The 20,000-nt window shown below is 38.8% G+C and overlaps 2 protein-coding genes across 2 annotated transcripts in view; one reads left to right on the top strand and one right to left on the bottom strand.

The window, feature by feature from the left end:
- LOC130207049 (acetylcholine receptor subunit alpha) overlaps positions 1–7,039 on the top strand; it is a 9,729-nt gene extending 2,690 nt beyond the window's left edge. Inside the window, exons 3-10 of the mRNA XM_056435441.1 lie at positions 621–665; positions 924–1,033; positions 1,571–1,766; positions 2,850–3,087; positions 4,134–4,357; positions 4,757–4,871; positions 5,514–5,638; positions 6,513–7,039. Of these exons, the coding sequence (XP_056291416.1) occupies positions 621–665; positions 924–1,033; positions 1,571–1,766; positions 2,850–3,087; positions 4,134–4,357; positions 4,757–4,871; positions 5,514–5,638; positions 6,513–6,641 (1,182 nt within the window). The 3' untranslated portion in view covers positions 6,642–7,039. The remainder of the gene's footprint in view (positions 1–620; positions 666–923; positions 1,034–1,570; positions 1,767–2,849; positions 3,088–4,133; positions 4,358–4,756; positions 4,872–5,513; positions 5,639–6,512) is intronic.
- Positions 7,040–7,868: 829 nt separating this feature from the next.
- The window catches only part of pdxkb (pyridoxal (pyridoxine, vitamin B6) kinase b), a 32,256-nt gene continuing 20,124 nt past the window's right edge, over positions 7,869–20,000 (bottom strand). Inside the window, exons 5-11 of the mRNA XM_056435775.1 lie at positions 14,524–14,558; positions 13,542–13,627; positions 13,133–13,178; positions 12,352–12,463; positions 12,138–12,274; positions 11,856–11,922; positions 7,869–11,726 (exon numbers count right to left, since the gene is read on the bottom strand). Of these exons, the coding sequence (XP_056291750.1) occupies positions 11,611–11,726; positions 11,856–11,922; positions 12,138–12,274; positions 12,352–12,463; positions 13,133–13,178; positions 13,542–13,627; positions 14,524–14,558 (599 nt within the window). The 3' untranslated portion in view covers positions 7,869–11,610. The remainder of the gene's footprint in view (positions 11,727–11,855; positions 11,923–12,137; positions 12,275–12,351; positions 12,464–13,132; positions 13,179–13,541; positions 13,628–14,523; positions 14,559–20,000) is intronic.

Here is a 20,000-nt window from a genome sequence, read left to right as displayed (position 1 = left end):
ATAATATATATATATTATAATATATATATATATATAAATATATAAATAATATATATATTATATAATCTATATGTATATATATATATTATATAATATATATGTATATATATACATATGCATATATATGAAATATAAAGACTCGGTTTGATGCTCACCACATGTTCACTTGAGGCTTTTTAAAAGAAAGAAATTAAAGATTTATGGGCACTGCACCTTTTAGAAACCCTCGAACTTTAGGCAATCAAATGGAGACATTTTCATTTTAATCCAACTATGAGCACATAATGCATTAATAATATTATTATTAATATTATTATTATTTCCCCTTGTATCCATATTAAATGTGTTATGTCGTGCACTAATACAGAATTATCCACGAATATTTGTCCCCATAAACCTTTTTTTACTGTAATTATTTGGTGTCGAAAACGTTTTAAATCTCAACTATTAATATTTAATTGAGGAATTCAAAGAGGGGAAACGATGTCATAAAGATGTGCTTTTTATTGTCTTTAAAATGGTATTTAATTTTTTTTTATGAATGGCGTTCAGATTATATTTCGTCCTGAAATCTCTCGTGAAAATGTTCATTTTCTTTCGTCTTTTCCCTGAACTCTCAGGATGAAGTGAATCAGATCGTGACGAGCAACGTTCGTGTGAAACAGGTAAAAACATGACGACTGAAATATATACGATTTATATTTGGATTTGAAATTAAAAAATTAAAAAATGGACATGTGCTTTGTCCTGGTGAAATGAGCTGTTCATTAGTTATGCATAAATAAAGGACGTGTGACCTGGTGACTGTGATGTGGACATGATGACTTTATATTTTTAAGATCAATTAATGAGATTATGGGAATAAAATAACTTTAATGTTTTGATGTTTTGATGTTTTAATGTTTTGATGTTTTTATGTTCAGCAATGGCTGGACGTGAATCTGAACTGGAACCCAGACGAATACGGAGGAATCCGGAAGATCAGAGTCCCGTCAACCGACATCTGGAAACCAGACCTGGTGCTATACAACAAGTACACACACACACACACATACAATCACACACACACACACACTCACTCACTCACATATTCACGCAAACACACAGACACACATACAATCACACACACACACTCACTCACATATACACACACTTACATACATACATGTACACTCACACACACACACTCACTCACATATACACACACCTACATACATACATGTACACTCACACACACACACTCACTCACTCAAATATACATACACACATACACCCACACACATACATACACATACACTCACTCACACACACACACACATACACACACACACATACACTCACTCACACACACACATACACACACACACATACACACACACACATACACTCACTCACACACACACACACTCACTCACACACACACATACATACACTCACTCACACACACACACACACACACACACATACATACACACACTCACATACACTCTCACACACACACACCCACACCTACAGGTCTGCACATCTCACATGCCCCCCCCCCCCTCCCCCCCGGCCTCCTCTTCCTCAGCGCTGACGGAGACTTCGCCATCATCCACCAGACGAAGGTCCTGTTGGAGCACAGCGGGATGATCACCTGGAATCCTCCGGCCATCTTCAAGAGCTACTGCGAGATCATCGTCCTCCATTTCCCCTTCGACCTGCAGAACTGCAGCATGAAGCTGGGCACCTGGACCTACGACGGGCTGCTGGTCATCATCAACCCCGTGAGTGGGACACATGGATATATTATTAATATATCGCATTATATATATATACCATATATATATTATATTTAGCATATATATCGTATTATATATAATTATTATATATATATATATAATTATCATATATATGTAAAATATATTTATATATTATATATAGACATACAGGACTGTCTCAGAAAATTAGAATATTGTGATGAAGTTCTTTATTTTCTGTAATGCAATTAAAAAAACATAAATGTCATGCATTCTGGATTCATTACAAATCAACTGAAATATTGCAAGCCTTTTATTCTGATTTATTGCTGATTATGGTTTACAGCTTAAGAAAACTCAAATATCCTATCTCTAAATATTAGAATATCATGAAAAAGTATACTAGTAGGGTATTAAACAAATCACTTGAATTGTCTAATTAACTCGAAACACCTGCAAGGGTTTCCTGAGCCTTGACAAACACTCAGCTGTTATAAATCTTTTTTTTACTTGGTCTGAGGAAATATTAAAATTTTATGAGATATGATTTTAGAGTTTTCTTAAGCTGTAAGCCATAATCAGCAATATTAAAAGAATAAAAGGCTTGCAATATTTCAGTTGATTTGTAATGAATCCAGAATGCATGACATTTTTGTTTTTTTAATTGCATTACAGAAAATAAAGAACTTTATCACAATATTCTAATTTTCTGAGACAGTCCTGTAGATAGTAGATATATATTATATTGTATATATATTTATACATAATAATTATATATAATTATATATGTATTAAGTATAATTATTATATATTTATTAAGTATAAGTATTATATATTATATATATTTATTAATATTATATGTTATAATCATTATAATTATTATATACAATTATATATATGTAAAATATATTTATATATACACATATATCATATATATATATTTATATTATATTTTATATATATATTCATATATCATTATTATATATAGTATTATATATATATTATATGTAATTATTATATATATATAATTATATGTTATTATTATATATATATATATATCTCCTCACCTCTATCGTCCCTTTCCTCCTCTTTTCTCCTCCTGTGTTTCAGGACAGCGATCGTCCCGACCTCAGCAACTTCATGGAGTCGGGTGAATGGGTGCTGAAGGACTACCGGAGCTGGAAACACTGGGTGTACTACACCTGCTGCCCCGACACGCCGTACCTGGACATCACGTACCACTTCCTGATGCTGCGGCTGCCGCTCTACTTCATCGTCAACGTCATCATCCCCTGCATGCTGTTCTCCTTTCTCACCGGACTGGTCTTCTACCTGCCCACCGACTCCGGTACGCCTTCGCGTCAGCTCATCGGCTCGTCTCTGGAGGCCCAAACATTTAGGAAGCTTTGGAGGCCCAACACATTTCTGAAGTTTTTAAGGCCCAAAACATTTCTAAAGTTTTGGAGGCCCAAAACATTTCTAAATTTCATATTAATCGGTTCATTTGCATCGTTCGCGTCATTTGTATTATTTGCGTCATTCGCTTCATTCGCTTAATTTGCGTCATTCGCTTCATTTGTTTCATTTGCTTTATTCGCTTAATTTGCATCATTCGCTTCATTTGTTTCATTTGCTTCATTCGCATCATTTGCTACATTTACATCATTTGCGTCATTTGTTTTATTCGCTTCATTCATGTCATTCGTGTCATTCTCTTCATTTGTGTCATTCTCTTCATTTGTGTCATTCACTTCATTTGTGTTATTCGCTTCATTCTCTTCATTTGTGTCATTCACTTCATTCTCTTCATTTGTGTCATTCACTTCATTCTCTTCATTTGTGTCATTCGCTTCATTCTCTTCATTCACTTAATTCTCTTCATTTGTGTCATTCACTTAATTCTCTTCATTTGTGTCATTCACTTCATTCTCTTCATTTGTGTCATTCACTTCATTCTCTTCATTCACTTCATTTGTGTCATTCACTTCATTCTCTTCATTTGTGTCTTTCTCTTCATTTGTTTCATTCTCTTCATTTGCTTAATTTGCTTCATTCGCTTTGTTCGCTTCATTTCCATAATTCGCGTCATTCGCTTCATTTCACGTCTTAGAGGGGGCGGGGCTTATCTCTGTGGCTTTACTCCGTGGAAACAGTTGTCATTTCCTTCTTCCGCCACAGAAGAACTCGCCACTAGATCTGCTTCATACTCGTCGAGGACGTCCCACGCGTATGAACGTCTGACGCCCTCGTGTCTGGGTTCATTCAAAAAATTATTTCTTCTTAAAACTCTTTGAGACCAAATCCGCGTCTCTCAGATAGTTTTAATCGGAATCATTCTCCCTTCCGAACCCTTCAAAATAAGATGGCTTCAAAATAAAAGCTTCTTCCTCCCAGGCGAAAAGATGACGCTCTCCATCTCCGTGCTGCTGTCCCTGACCGTCTTCCTGCTGGTCATCGTGGAGCTCATCCCCTCCACCTCCAGCGCCGTGCCCCTCATCGGGAAATACATGCTCTTCACCATGGTGTTCGTCATCGCCTCCATCATCATCACCGTCATCGTCATCAACACGCACCACCGCTCGCCCAGCACCCACACCATGCCCGGCTGGATACGCAAGGTTCCTTTCCTCCCGGGGTTTTTTTGTAATATATTTAACATATATGTATATATATATATATAATAATATATCATAATGATATATGTAACAATATAAAATAATTGTATTTATAATAATATATAATCATAATAATAATAACATAATACAAATATGTATAACAATAATATATAATAATAATATATATAATAATCATATGTAATAAATATATATAATAATTATCTATATAAATATATATATATAATATACACAATATATGTGTATTTATAATATATACATTTATTATGTATATATTTTACATAATAATAATAATATATTTAATAATAAATAAATAAATAAAAATTCCTTTTCCCGCCACCTGGTGGCCGCGACGACTCGAGCAACATGTGTTCTGTCCCCCAGGTGTTCATCGAAACCATTCCCAACATGATGTTCTTCTCCACGATGAAGCGTCCCGGTCAGGAGATCCGGCAGAAGAGGATGTTCCCCACCGACATGGACATCTCCGACATCTCAGGCAAGGCGGAACAATTATTCTCCTTCTTCTTCCTCTTCTTCCTTCTACTACTACTTCTTCCTACTTCTTCCTACTCCTTCTTCTTCTTCCTACTTGTTCTTACTACTACTTCTTCTTCTTACTTATTCTTCCTCCTAATTCTTCTTCTTCCTACCTCTACTTCTTCTTCTTCTTCCTACTTCTTTTTCTTCTTCCTACCTCTACTTCTTCTTCTTCTTCCTACTTCTTCTTCTTCTTCCTACCTCTTCTTCTTCTTCTTACTACTTCCTAATTCTTCTTCTTCTCACTTCTTATTCTTCTTCCTACTACTTCCTACCTCTTCTTCTTCTTCCTACTTCTTCTTCCTATTTCTTATTTTTCTTCTTCTTCCTACCTCTTCTTTTTCTTCCTCTTCCTACTTCTTTTTCTTCTTTCTACCTCTTCTTCCTACTACTTCCTAATTCTTCTTAATACAACTACTTTTCTTCTTCTTCTTCCTACTACTTCCTAATTCTTCATACTACTTCTTCTTCCTCTTCCTCCTCCTCCAGGCAGCGGAGGAGTGGACGTTCGTTGCCATGGTTCTGGACCACATCTGCGTCTTCATGGCCGTAGCATTTGTATAATTATTGGTATCACCCGTCTCCCCCCCCCCCCCTGCAGGTAACCCCGCCCCCACCAGCATCACCTACCAGTCTCCCATCACCAGGAACCCGGACGTCCGCAGCGCCATCGAAGGGGTGAAGTACATCGCTGAGACCATGAAGTCAGACGAGGAATCGAACAACGTGAGACAGATCAGGGTCCATTCACATGGTGGCCAATGGACTTCCTCGACCTCTCCTCGACCTCTCCTCGACCTCTCCATGACCTCTCCTCGACCTCTCCATGACCTCTCCTTGACCTCTCCTCGACCTCTCCTCGACCTCTCCATGACCTCTCCTCGACCTCTCCTTGACCTCTCCATGACCTCTCCTCGACCTCTCCATGACCTCTCCTCGACCTCTCCTTGACCTCTCCTCGACCTCTCCATGACCTCTCCTTGACCTCTCCATGACCTCTCCATGACCTCTCCTCGACATGACCTCTCCTTGACCTCTCCTTGACCTCTCCATGACCTCTCCATGACCTCTCCATGACCTCTCCTTGACCTCTCTTCGACCTCTCCTTGACCTCGCCATGACCTCTCCTTGACCTCTCCATGACCTCTCCATGACCTCTCCTCGACCTTTCCATGACCTTTAACCACATTTCCATGACCAATGAATGAAAGACAATAGTTACATTTAAAAAATAGAATTGAAATGATTCTTACCTCTTACTACTTCTTCTTCTTCCTACTTCTTTCTATTTTTTTCTTCTTCTTTTTCTTACGACTCCTTCATACTACTTTTCTTCTTCCTACTTCTTCTTCTTCTTACTTCCTCTTCTTTCTTCTTTTTCTTCTTCTTACTACCTCTTCTTTTTTCTTCTTCTTCCTACTTCTTCTTCTTATTTCTTCTTCTTCCTACTTCTTTTTCTTCTTCTTACTACCTCTTATTCTTCCTACTACTTCCTACTTCTTCTTAATACTACTACTTTTCTTCTTCTTACTACTACTTCCTACTTCTTCTTCATACTTCTTCTTCCTCCTCTTCCTCCTACTTCTTCCTCCTCCTCCAGGCAGCGGAGGAGTGGAAGTTCGTGGCCATGGTTCTGGACCACATCCTGCTCTGCGTCTTCATGGCCGTGTGCATCATCGGGACGCTCGGCGTCTTCGCCGGGAGGCTCATCGAGCTCAACACGCTGTAGAGGACCCCTAGTGGTCACCTTGGGGCGTGCACGGCGGTGCGTTCGCTGACATTGAGGAGAAACCCAATGCAGGGGGGGGGGGGGGGGACGAGTCTCGAGATCTGCGCGGGTCATACTTGAAGGGTTTCTTGTTGTTGTTTCCAGGTGTTTTTGAACAGTGTAGTAATGAGCGCTGGAGTAAACGTTATCGCTGGGGATAAAAAGCCGTAACCGTGGTAATGAGTCTGGGTTTTTTTGTTTGTTTTTTGGCAGCTTCATTTAAGGTTTTGGGTCAGAGGTTTTTATCTTGAAATGTTCAAACTGACCTTTTAACACGAGAACGTTTTCATGTCTATGTGCTAAATATCATAAAAAATTTCTGTATATTAAAAATGTTTGCATGGATAGAAAAATGAAAACCCGTCTCATTTTATTTTAATCTGACTTTATTTCCGGTCTTTAGCGAGGTGTGTTCCTCACCTGGAGGTTTGTATTTTCATTCACACTTCTAAAGGCGTCATTTGCGTTTACGAGTTACGTTTGTGAGTTGTGTAAATATTCACAGCGGAACGTGGAATTCCTCTGGAATAATCTCAGTTCAGCTTTTTACTACTTTTTTTGATCCAATCGCATCACTTCATGAGAAGCCGTGAGGAAAGAGGAGGAAGCGGTATCCATGGAAACGAGCAAGTGGTTCGATGAGGCAGGTGCAGCGACGGAGGGTAACTTATCCAGAAGAAATGGGCAAATACATTTTAATTTAGGGCATTTTGAAAAGTGAAATTGTATTCATTGAGGAATATAAACATTTTATTGATAATCTCTCACATTTAATACTTGAATTCAAATATTTAAATTTAACCTTTTAAAAAACAAACCTATTTTTTGAGGTTTCTGCTCGAAATAACAAACCCAAACTAAAAGAGGTAAATCTCTGCAATCAAAAGGAAACGGTTATAATAAAGGCGACACATGTGAGCTTTTGTTCAGATATGGAAATATTAGTTGTTTTTTTCATAGCACCGAGCTACGTGTCTCTAGTTCTGGAAAAACGTGCCGTCGATGACATTTTAATACTTCATTTCTTTAGGTGTTTGAGTGCTGAGAATCTTTAATTCGATGTATAACGTCAATATATTTGCTCATATTTATTATAATATTTTGAACAGTTTAACCACAATGTCTACATTTAAACACGGGGTTTAAATGGTTTGTACGTAACATTACAAATAGAAAAAAACAGTGATCTGATTTTCATAATTCTTAATCTCTCTTTATTGCATTAGAACATACATTTCTCATATATATCTATATATATATATTTTATAAATGTGAATTTGTACACTACAATCTTTTATTGTAACATGTTAGAAAATACTCGTACCTCTCCAAAAACATAGCACTAAAAACAGTTACCGAACGATGATCAGTACATTTCCTCTGTTTTTGTTTTTGGCCACCAAGAAACAGAAAGAAAAAAACAACTAAAAAACAAGATGGCGGAGACACAAACAGTCAATCGGAAAGAGAGGAGAAGAGGAGAGGAGGAGAGGACCACGGTCGAAGACAGATGGGTTGACCATTGGAGGTTTTATTTATTTTTAGGGGGGCAGCCATTTTTTTAACCAAACTGATGAGGATGAGAGGGTTCATCGCAAGAGGAGATGGGGGGGGTTGAAGTTGGTCCCGCTTAGTTATGGTTCCACCATCCAATCTGTTAATTTAGCCCTCCCCCAAAAAAGCGAGTGATGTGGGAAGTTGTCGCGTAATTTAGACTTTGAATTAAACGCCTTTTATTGTGAAAGTTCGCCAGAGCTGCCCATCAAGCCGAAAAACCGTTGATATGACATTAAAAAAAAGTGAAAATCGTGGCGCCGCCCCCCCCAAAAAAACACTCCCAGGGTACAGCATTGCCATCTAACACACACACACACACACACACCTCCATTTGTTTAAGCAGATAGGGGAAAATGAAAGTGGTGAATGACGCTCCTCTTGAACATCCCGCCCCTCCTCATCAACACTATTTACATCTTTCTTTTTTTGTTTGTTTTTTAAACCTTTGAAAGTTCCTCTTTCATTACACACACACACACACAACCCTGTGACCATAGAGGACATTTATATACACACACTCTCTCACACACAGGTATTTTTTTTGTATATTCTCAAAATGAGACTGCATTTTTTTCTCTCTCCCACCGTCATCGTTAGATAAATCATTTTTAAAAATGTATATTAAAATAAAGTTCCCGCTGCTTTGCAGCATTACATCGTCGAATATTTTTGAGTAAAAAAAATTGAAAAAAGAACATTTGAAGGACAATGTGATCATAATTTTCTGTCATTTTCTAAACCCCCCCAAAAAAACTATAAAAATGTAAATAACTTTTTCTTTGCGTCTGCAGAACAGGAATGTGCATCAAAGGTACCTACATTATGTCTCCTCTTCCTCCTCCTCCTCCGACGTTAGGTTCCTAAGGCAGTATCACAGTACAGTCCATAGAGAAACAACAGCAGGACAGAACCACACCGGACCGCCCAGAACCCAATATCCAGCGGGTTTACATACATATATATATAAATATATATATATTTGTATATATTTGGTTTGTTGAAATGTTAGCAGTCTCGTTAACATTAAAATCAGAAAGCAACGAGATACTGAGGCGAGTTAAAAGTGTCGTTAGAATCTCATTTCCTGCGGCGCCGACCGCAAAACACCGTCATGACCGACGGAGGAACTCCACGCCGCTCTGGCCGCCATTTTAAAATGAATTATGATGAAAGCACGAGCAGCAGATTGACTAATATCAACAAAAAATATATTTAAAGTAACATTATCGCTCCAGGTAGCAGGTTCATGAGCTGGTTGAAAGACCGAGTTGGTTTCCTCAAATCATAAAACTTTTTATTTTTTATTTAAAATAATAAAAAGGTTTTCTGAGTAATCCAGAAAACGAGTATCTTGTGTTTAGAGGAGTTAACAGCTCATCCGTGTCGTATTGCACATAGCTCGCTTAAACTTTGGCAATAGTTTAAATAATTATTAATAATAATAACAATAATTAACGCAAAACGCTTCTCGGCTCCAGATTCAGTTTTTTTTAATCAACGTTAATTGAAAATGTTTCTATTTTTCACTTTTAGGTTTTCATTATGTAGACGGAAATAATAGAAAATAAATAAAGAATCCCAGATATGAAATATCAGAATAACTCAATTAAATTATGGATTTTAAATAAATAAAAATAAATAAATCTTGATTAATTAAATCATTATTAATATAATTAAAACTCATCCTGTCTGTTGCCGTGGCAACAGTGGAGTGAGGAGCGGCCTAAACAAAGACAACAAAAAGGACTGTGGGGGGGGGGTGAGAGAGGTGATGGGTCACAACTTCTCGATGCCTTCAGTAAATTCCGTGGCACACCTCTCAGATATAGGGTTCTGGGTTCACGGTTAGGGGAACCGGGTTGGTTCTGCCACCGAGGTTCTCGCTCGGCTCACGTTGCCCTTTTTTTATTTTTTATTGTATTGTTTTGCATTTTCTGCTGCGCTGCGATTTAAAAGAAGAAGTTCAACGACACACTACAACTATTAAGACGACGGTTACCAGGTACTGTTGTGAGACAACGGCCCGGAGACCCCCCCCCCCAAGGTGCCAGAACCAGCCCGAAGGTCTCGGGTCACCGTGTGTGTATGACTATGGTACAGTAGCATCAACACAATGGTCCAATCGAAGATATCATACAGATGGTCCAATACAGTTAGAGTACAACATCTATACATCAACTATACATTGTGCGTCTTTTTTTCTTTTGTTATATTTTAAAGGTGGGTGGGGTGGGGTTCTTTATGGGGGGTTATACTTGGTCACCATTACATCACTGCTTTAAGACGGGGGAGGGGGGGGGTTGAAATAGTGGTGTGCAGAGCCACGGAGAGACAAGTGCTGCTACCTGGCAACTGGTGTGTGTGTGTGTGTGTGTGTGTGTGTGTGTGTGTGTGTGTCAAAAATAAGTATTTAGATATGTATACGCAAGTTGAGTGGAGTGGCAGTAAAAAAGCAAAAAGGCAAAGTTTGTTTTTTTAACAATTTAGAGGTAGAGCTTCGGAGCATCGGCAGCTGAAATCAGTTCAGATCACGTTGTGGAGAAATGTTCTGCAGGATGTGGCCCTGTTGGTCTCCATCAACCGGCGTGTGTGTGCGTGTGCGTGTGTGCGTGTGCGCGTGTGTGTGACACCTTTCTTCTACAAGTGTGGGAAAAGAATATCTGCAGCTTTAGCGGCAGTGAATTAAATTATTAATTATCGTTTCCGCCCGTATGAAACCGGACTTCTTCAAAAATAAAATGAAATAATTTAAAACAGACATTTGGATTCGAAGACAGAGAATCTTTCAAATCAGTGTTTTTACCAGAAGTACGAGAACTCGATTCGTCCTCGTATTACGTATTATTAAAATGCCTTTTTCTATCACAAATATGACATCTTGGTCAAAATGGGACTTTAACAAATCAAAAACGAGTTCTCTGTTGTGCCGAGGGATCGGACCTCCTAATTAACCATACCCCACTTCATATCCCTTAGTATTACCAGTATTATTATTTTTTCATATATATATATATATATATATATATATAAATATATATATATAAATATATATATGTATACGGCTTTCTAAAAACAACAACAACTGTGTGACATAGACTTAACTGTCTATCCGTGGCTCTCGTCTGGGGGTCAAAGGGTCACGGGGTCAAGGGTGTTCGGGACACTGACTACAGGGGGATGGGGGGAGAGGGGGGGGGTTACAATACGAAGGTTATTTAGTCTTTTTTCTGGATGATGAGGTGTTGAACGTTTTGGAAAACGACAGTCAAAGTTTTACAGTGACGAGAGATTCACCGAGATACTGGACGGGAGGGATTCACGAGGGTGGTGGGGTGTGGGGGGTCAAAGGTTAGCATGAGTCTGATGGGTGGTGTTAGGATATGACCGTGGCCTCCGTCACTATAGCAGGGTCTTCGATGTCAGCTTTACTTTGCACCATCCTCAGCTCCAGCTGGGGCGGACTGGGCTTCCGACCGGGACCCGCCAACTCTGAGAGACAAAGAGGGGGGGTTTAAATTCATGATCACATTCTAGCTCCCTGTAGATCTTGTTGTTGTTGTTCTTGTTGTTAAACAGATTAGATATGAGGTTAAAGCCTTAAGTTTGTTGATTTCTTACTGTGAGCGTATGAAATTGTCCTCTGGATAACGTGATGCATCACTGAAAAGGTTTTCTCACAGGCCATCTGGGGAGAGGGCAGTAATATTATTAGCCCTTCTAATAATAAATATTTAAAAAATTAAAATTATTTTGTCATAAAATGAATGAAATCAAACAAATGAAATAAATTAAACAAATAAAAAATTTAAAAATAAAAATAAATAAAATAAATAAAATAAATGAAATAAATAAAATTACATTAAATTAAATTTAAAAAAATGCGTGGCCCGGCCAGCGTACCTTCAGGTCGTTGGGGTAGTGGTGCGTCCACGCCAGCAGCATGGCGGCGAACAGATCTCCGGTTCCCACGAAGACGGCGTCCACTTTGTGAACCTCCATTCGGACCCTCTGCGTCGTCTTGCTGCCGTCGGGACGCACTGAGAGGGACACGGAGACAGCGTCACAAACAACAACAACAACACATAACACGCCAGGCGTGATGTGGACCACCCACCTTGGCGCTGGCTGCCCAGCGACACCAGGAAGCGGTCTCCCAGTCTGGAGGGCAGGTCGGAGGAGGTGATGACCACCGTGTCTGGGCCCATGGCGTGGAGGAGGTCCATGACCTGCAGACAGCCGTGTGTGTGTGTGTGTGTGTGTGTGTGTGTGTGTGTGTGTGTTACACATTAACAGGGTTCACACACATGTCGACCAATGGGTTCACACGACTTTACACCACATGACCATGAACAAACATTTAGTGAAGTCTCCGTGTCTACATGAAAAAGGGAGAAAAGGTTGTATTTAAACTAACAATGAGAATTATAAAGCATAGAGGAGGGAGAGAGAGAGGGGGGGGGAAGAGAGAGAGCGAGAGAGAGAGAAACAGAGACAGAGAGAGAAGATGTCATATTTAAACTAACAATGAGATTTCCAATAACCTTAAATGCCTCAAATGAATGAGAGACAATAGTTTAGATTAAAAGAATAAAACATGTATGTCTTTTCAGTTACGGTGCGTTCACTTGCAGCGCGGAAAATGTATATTTTGAGCATCAGTCTTTTAAAAGCATATTCCTTATTTAAAACTAAATGCAGATATGAATATAACAACGTTTTGAGGACTTTGGGGATTTTTTGATTTCCAGGACTTTTCAGTCCTGGAAATCACCATTTTTTAAACTCCAGGACTTTTCCAGGTTTTCCACGACCGGATGAACTCTGAATAAAGTCGATTCCGATTATTTTACGAAATAGAAAGCACAGGGGGGATTTTATAGTGACGGATGCGTTACCTCCAGGGCGTCTTCCTCTGTGCTGATGTTCTTCCCCGTCAATAATCTGCAACACAAGCAAAATGGCAGCGTGACACGGACATTCACTCTTAAGAACCCAAATTAAACCTTGAAATATCGTATTCTCCTGATATCACTCGTGGAAAAAAAAATCCTGAAGTTAAGTGAGCCTTTAATATCAAGGAAAACGTTTAATATGATCCTGCAGACGCACAGAAACACCACTAGGGGGCGGGGCTTGACAGTGAAGATATCGGCTCTAAATGAGGAGCCATAAACCACATCATGGTTTAACAGTGACCATGTGAAATAAATCTACTTTTAAAGATACGTGGTTTAAAAAAAAAGGTAAAATAAATATATAGATATATATATATATATCTATAGTGCGTGTAACACTCGTACTCACTCGGCCTCGAACTGGTTTGGAGTGATGATGTCGGCGACGGGGACCACCTTGTTCTTATAGACCGGGTACAGGTTCTGAGGGACGTACTGAGGACACACACAAGGTTAGAGACACACACACACACACAGAGAAACACACACACACACACACACACAGACAAGTGAACACAAACACACACACACACACACACAGACAGAGACACACACACTGAGACACGCACACACTCTCAAACACACGCGCACACACACATACACACACGTGAACACAAACACACGCATAGACAGAGACACACAAACACACACTCACACACACACCACAAACACACACACAGACACACACCACACTCACAAACACACACACACACACGTGAACACAAACACACACATACAGACAGAGACACACAAACACACACACACACTCACTCACATACATACACACACCACACTCACGTGAACACAAACACACACATACAGACACACAGACATACACACGAACAAACACACACTCACATACACACACACACCCCAAACACACACACAAACACACACCACACAGACATGTGAACACAAACACACATAGACACACACACCACACTCACATCACAATCACACACACATATACAAATACACACACAAACAGACACACACGGTGCTCAAAAGGAAGGACTACACACACGACTGAGTGAGCTCAGTTTTCATGGTTTTAAATGATGAGCTCTGACGAGCCTTAAAACCAACACAAACACACACACACACACACACTCACACACTCACACAGAGTGTGTCACTGCTTGTGTAGTTTCTGTCAGATCACAATAATCCATCTGTCCCCCCACAGAGCACTGACACTCAAATAAAAACGCAATGTTTGAGAACTAAAACCCTCCCACGCATTTTAAAAGGGCACAAAAAACAACAGCAGGCAGACACACACACACACACACACACACACACACACACACAGAAACACACACTAATCTCACCATAGATCCATGATCACCGAGGACGGGGTCACAAACTGAAAGGACACAAACACATGGAGTCAGGTGAGCGCTGCCGTGACGACGTCCTCCTCCTCTTCATCAGAGGTGAAGAGATGAAGAGGAGCTGAACAACATGGAGGATTCGAGGATGGCGACAGAACATCATTTTTCGAGGCCATAGCTCTGACATCATCATCACGTATAATATGGGGAAATGTTGGCGGACAGGCGGCTCAGTCACAGCCCAGCAGGTAGTGTGTGTGTGTGTGTGTGTGTGTGTGTGTGTGTGTGTGTGTGTGTGTGTGTCTCTCTCTTTGTGCGTCTGGTTTCAGTCACCTCGGAGTCCCCAGGGAAACATCCATCTCTGAAGCGTCAAAATGTGACGTTAAGTTCACCGGCGTTCCAGGTGGTGCCAGCGCAGGTGTGTGTCGTTAGCACGTTAAAGGCTGAACGAGTCAGGTGGTGATTCTGTTACTACGATGAGGGACATCTCTTTTCAGGTATACAGGACTGTCTCAGAAAATTAGAATATTGTGATAAAGTTCTTTATTTTCTGTAATGCAATTAAAAAAACAAAAATGTCATGCATTCTGGATTCATTACAAATCAACTGAAATATTGCAAGCCTTTTATTCTTTTAATATTGCTGATTATGGCTTACAGCTTAAGAAAACTCTAAAATCCTATCTCATAAAATTTGAATATTTCCTCAGACCAAGTAAAAAAAGATTTATAACAGCAAAACAAAATCAAACATTTGAAAATGTGTTTCCAGGTGTTTCGAGTTAATTAGACGATTCAAGTGATTTGTTTAATACCCTACTAGTATACTTTTTCATGATATTCTAATATTTAGAGATAGGATATTTGAGTTTTCTTAAGCTGTAAGCCATAATCAGCAATATTAAAAGAATAAAAGGCTTGCAATATTTCAGTTGATTTGTAATGAATCCAGAATGCATGACATTTTTGTTTTTTTAATTGCATTACAGAAAATAAAGAACTTTATCACAATATTCTAATTTTCTGAGACAGTCCTGTATAACAAGTTAGATAAAAATACTTAGTAGAGCAGTAATAAAACATGTATTACCTTTTTATTTTTATCATTTATTTACACACATTTATTATTTATTTTGTTATTTATTTATTCAGTAATACTTTTAAGTTTTCTTATCATTTATTTACACAAAATTATTATTTCTTATTTATTTATTCATTTTGTATTACTTTTATAATTTTTTTAATCATTTATTTACACACATTTATTATTTATTTTGTGATTTATTTATTCATTTAGTAATACTTTTAAATTTTGTATCGCGATTAATCGTGCTTAAAAGTGTTTTCCTTCTTTTTAAAGACAAAACTTCACACAGAGCTGTGTTTTCAAAGAGGCTCCTACATATACAGTGCCAGCGAGGTATTTAATATCGTGGATGATAAATTGTTTCTTCAGTGAAACATCAGATTAGTTAAAAAAAAGAAGTATATTGAGACCCCATTGGTCCTGTCATCTTTAACATTGAACAGCAGCAGAACCAGTGGCCTTGGTAACTGACTGACATTCAAATATGTCACGTTCACCCTCTGGAGGCTGGGGGCATTTTATACATTTTACAAAATAAATTAAATTCACCGTTTAAAGTCTTTTGCATGTGACACACCCCCACGTGTTATACATCAAACATTCCAGAACAATCTCAGCTCTGTAATGAGGCTCATTGTCCTCGCGCCGTGTTCTCTGGTTCTCTGACTGACAGGCTGCTAAATGAGCCTAACCTGTGAGGTGGGAGGTCCTTGTGATTTACTGAAATGTTGACAGACAAACGGATTGACAAATCACGGTGAAGGTTTCGTGTGACGAGTTCTTTCCGCGCCGCGTCACCCGACACGTCGCCCCTTCGTTCCTCTGTGTATCAGACGGGAGGAAGGAGGAGCAGGAGGAAACCCGACTGATTCATCCACGAGTTAAACTGATTTCTGCTCCTTATTTTCGCAGAGAAATAATTGTTTTAAAAACGGAAACAGTGTCAAACCGTACTGCCGCGGTTTGACACTCAGGAGTGTAAAAACTTCAACGAACACCGGAAGCAAGTCGAAGTGTCCTTGAGCAAGGCACTGAACCCCCAGTTGCTTCCCGGACGCATCACTGCAGCCCACTGCTCCTTAATAACTAAGGATGGGTTAAATGCAGAGAACTAATTTCCCCTTGTGGATTAATAAAGTATATAAAAATAAAAAAAATGTTTTAAAAAATTGTAAAAAAATAAATAAAAAAAGTTGCATTAATTGCGTTAAAATATTTTAGTGCGTTAACGCGGCCAAATTAATCGCATAGATTAACGCGTTAACGCTGACAGCCCTAATATATATATATATGTGTGTGTATGTGTGTGTATGTGTGTGTGTGTGTGTGTGTGTGTGTATTAATATATAGCGTCCATGGGCCAAACAGCCTTGATTTGAGTGAAACTGATTCGTGCAACATCAGATGAAAATCCTCCGGGCGAGAGAGATATAGAGAGAAAGAGATGTATAGAGAGAGAGAGAGAGAGAGAGACAGAGAGAGAGAGACATAGAGAGTGATAGAGAGAGAGACAGAAAGACGGAGAGACAGAGAGTGTTAGAGAGACAGAGAGAGAGACCAAGAGACAGAGAGAAAAAGAGACAGACAGAGAGCGAGAGAGACATAGAGAGTGATAGAGAGAGAGAGAGATTAACGTGAAGCTACATTTTAATATTTACCAGTATCAATAATTCGGTGTATTTGTGGGCGAGTGCAGTTTTTCCTCTGATGCACATTTCTCAGACACTGGAAGGTGACGGGAGGCGTCGCTCAAGGTGACAAAGAACAGAGTTACACCCTGACCGTGCACTTCTAGAGGCCTCCTTTCATAAAGCCTCTGATGTAACGTTCAAGAGCCTCAATATAAAGCGTTGGGAGCGGAGCAGCAGCAGGGAGGTGCTGACAGATGATGACCCAGCATGAGATAACAAGTTATGTTATATTATGTTATATTATGTTATATTATGTTATATTAAGTTATATTATGTTATATTAAGTTATAGTATCATATGTTATATTATGTTATATTATATTTTATTAAGTTATATTTTATTATGTTGTATTATTTTTAGTGCTGTGAAAAATAACGCGTTAACTCAGTTAATTCAATTACAGGTTTAACTAGGTTTTTTTTTTTTTACGCATTTAACGCATGCGCAGAATGAGCTTCCAATCCGTCTGTTGTTGGTCGTCGGGACGGAAAAAAAGTCACTTGCAAAATGAGCTTCCAATACACCACTTCAATCTGAACTCTGTCCGCTCTCATGCAGACGGTCTGTTCATCGGTAATGATCCTTCCGCAGGTTCACCTACGGAAACCTTGTTACGACTTTTACTTCCTGTAGATCAGGGTCTCAACACGTCGATCGCGACCTGCCAGTCGATCGCGGCGTAGTGTTGGTAGATCGTTAAGGTAGTATTGGTAGATCGTTAAGGTAGTGTTGGTAGATCGCATGACATTAAAAAGATTGGCCCGCCCCCTGACATGTTCTCTATAGCACGTCTTTGTTCTTTTATTAAACTAAACGTCTGTTGTTGATCGTATCTCCACAGCAGCATGTCATTTCTGTCTCTTCGCGTTGCGTTAACACTTATCGATCTCCGTCTCGCGCCCAGAGCTCCGTCTTGCGCATCGGGACCGAGCAAAAAAAAAGTAACTTGTCAATCTGTCCACCTTTAGATTGTATCATGGTGGAGTTCATGGTTGACAAACAAGAGAAAAATGCTCTGTTTAACTCTCCTGTTACCTTTACATTTACGAACATATTTTACCCTCGGGGTCAATTTGACCCCAGCAATTAAAACCTCCAGAAAATTATTAGAATTAATATTGCTTCCCAAGTTTAAGTGTGAGGTACTTTATGTTTGTTTGTTGACTACCTAAATAGCCCTTTAAATAAATAAAAAAGTTTGACACAGTGAAAAACAGCCTGGGGTCAAATTGACCCCAAAGAACACCGACATTAAACATTGAATGGGGTCAAATTGACCCGAAAGGTAACAGGAGGGTTCAACATTCTGTTTAGGATGAAGATGTATTAATGTTCCATATGGAAGAAAACTGCTAAATAACTGCTGAGTTGCAGCACCATTGTATAGAAGAATGTATAAATGTATATATCCGTCTTGTCATAAATCTATGTTCTCACAAAATATACCGAGAATATCGGTAATAGGTGATTAATCATGATTAATCCACAAAAACCTGTGATTAACCCGATTAAAAATTGTAATCGTTTCACAGCCCTAATTATTTTATGTAATATTATGTTATATTATGTTATATTAAGTTATATTATCATATGTTATATTATGTTATATTATATTAAGTTATATTATGTTATATTAAGTTATAGTATGTTATATTATATTAAGTTATATTATGTTATATTATGTTATATAAAGTTATATAATGTTATGTTATATTAGTTATATTAAGTTATATTATGTTATATTATGTTATATTATATTAAGTTATAGTATGTTGTGTTATATTATGTTATATTATATAAAGTTATATTATGTTATATTAAGTTATATTATATTAAGTTATATTATATTATGTTGTATTATTTTATATAATATTATGTTATATTATGTTTAGGGCTGGGCAACGATTACAAATTTTAATCGCGATTAATCGCCTGATTTCCCTGATTAATCGCATTTGTATACGCAAAATCCAATAATTAATTCAAAAGTAGTGTATAGCGCACTTCTATTTTAAATGTTGCTGAGATTAAACATCTCTCTTGTTCTGCCTGTTTTGTGATATACATGCCTAAAAGGTGCCTAATATTTCTAGACGTAAATAATATCGGCATTATAATTATTATAACTATGAGGATTTTTATAGTTGCCTATTATGTGGAGCCCCCTCAGGACTTGGTGTCCTACGCACAGCGCGTAGTGCGCTATGGGAGCGGCGGCGCTGGTAGGAGTGTACAGCATGCCGCACAAACAACAATGGAGGCGGCAAGGTGCTCAGTGTTGCCAGATTGGAGATGGTGAAGTATCGTACCAAAGGCTCAAAATGGTTGTATATGGAGGATAATTATCGTGTATCTGGCAACCCTGAGATCGGTCGACCAATGACTGCTCTCTATACCGTCAGAGCTCACGCAAGAAGGTGGAACGTAAGGGAGATACCATTTCCAAAACTTGTAAGGGGTAAATACTAGTTTATGAAAACCCAGAGAAACACAAATATCCGACGAAGCAAAATCCCAGACGTTTTTGGAATCCCTGCCGGACGCATTTTTTAGGTCTCAAAAGTAGGACATGTCCGGGGAAAACCGGACGTCTGGTCACCCTAACAACCGGCCTGCTGTAGCTCTCCACTTCGCTGTGGCATTGGTTCGCTTCTCTTGGTTGATCTCCTCCCTGCAGCGTCGTCTGCCGAAGCCTC

The sequence above is a fragment of the Pseudoliparis swirei genome, chromosome 17 (assembly GCF_029220125.1).
Source record: "Pseudoliparis swirei isolate HS2019 ecotype Mariana Trench chromosome 17, NWPU_hadal_v1, whole genome shotgun sequence".
NCBI lineage: Eukaryota > Metazoa > Chordata > Actinopteri > Perciformes > Liparidae > Pseudoliparis > Pseudoliparis swirei.
Note: the sequence above shows the minus strand (reverse complement) of the source record. Positions and strands in the feature narration are given on the sequence as shown.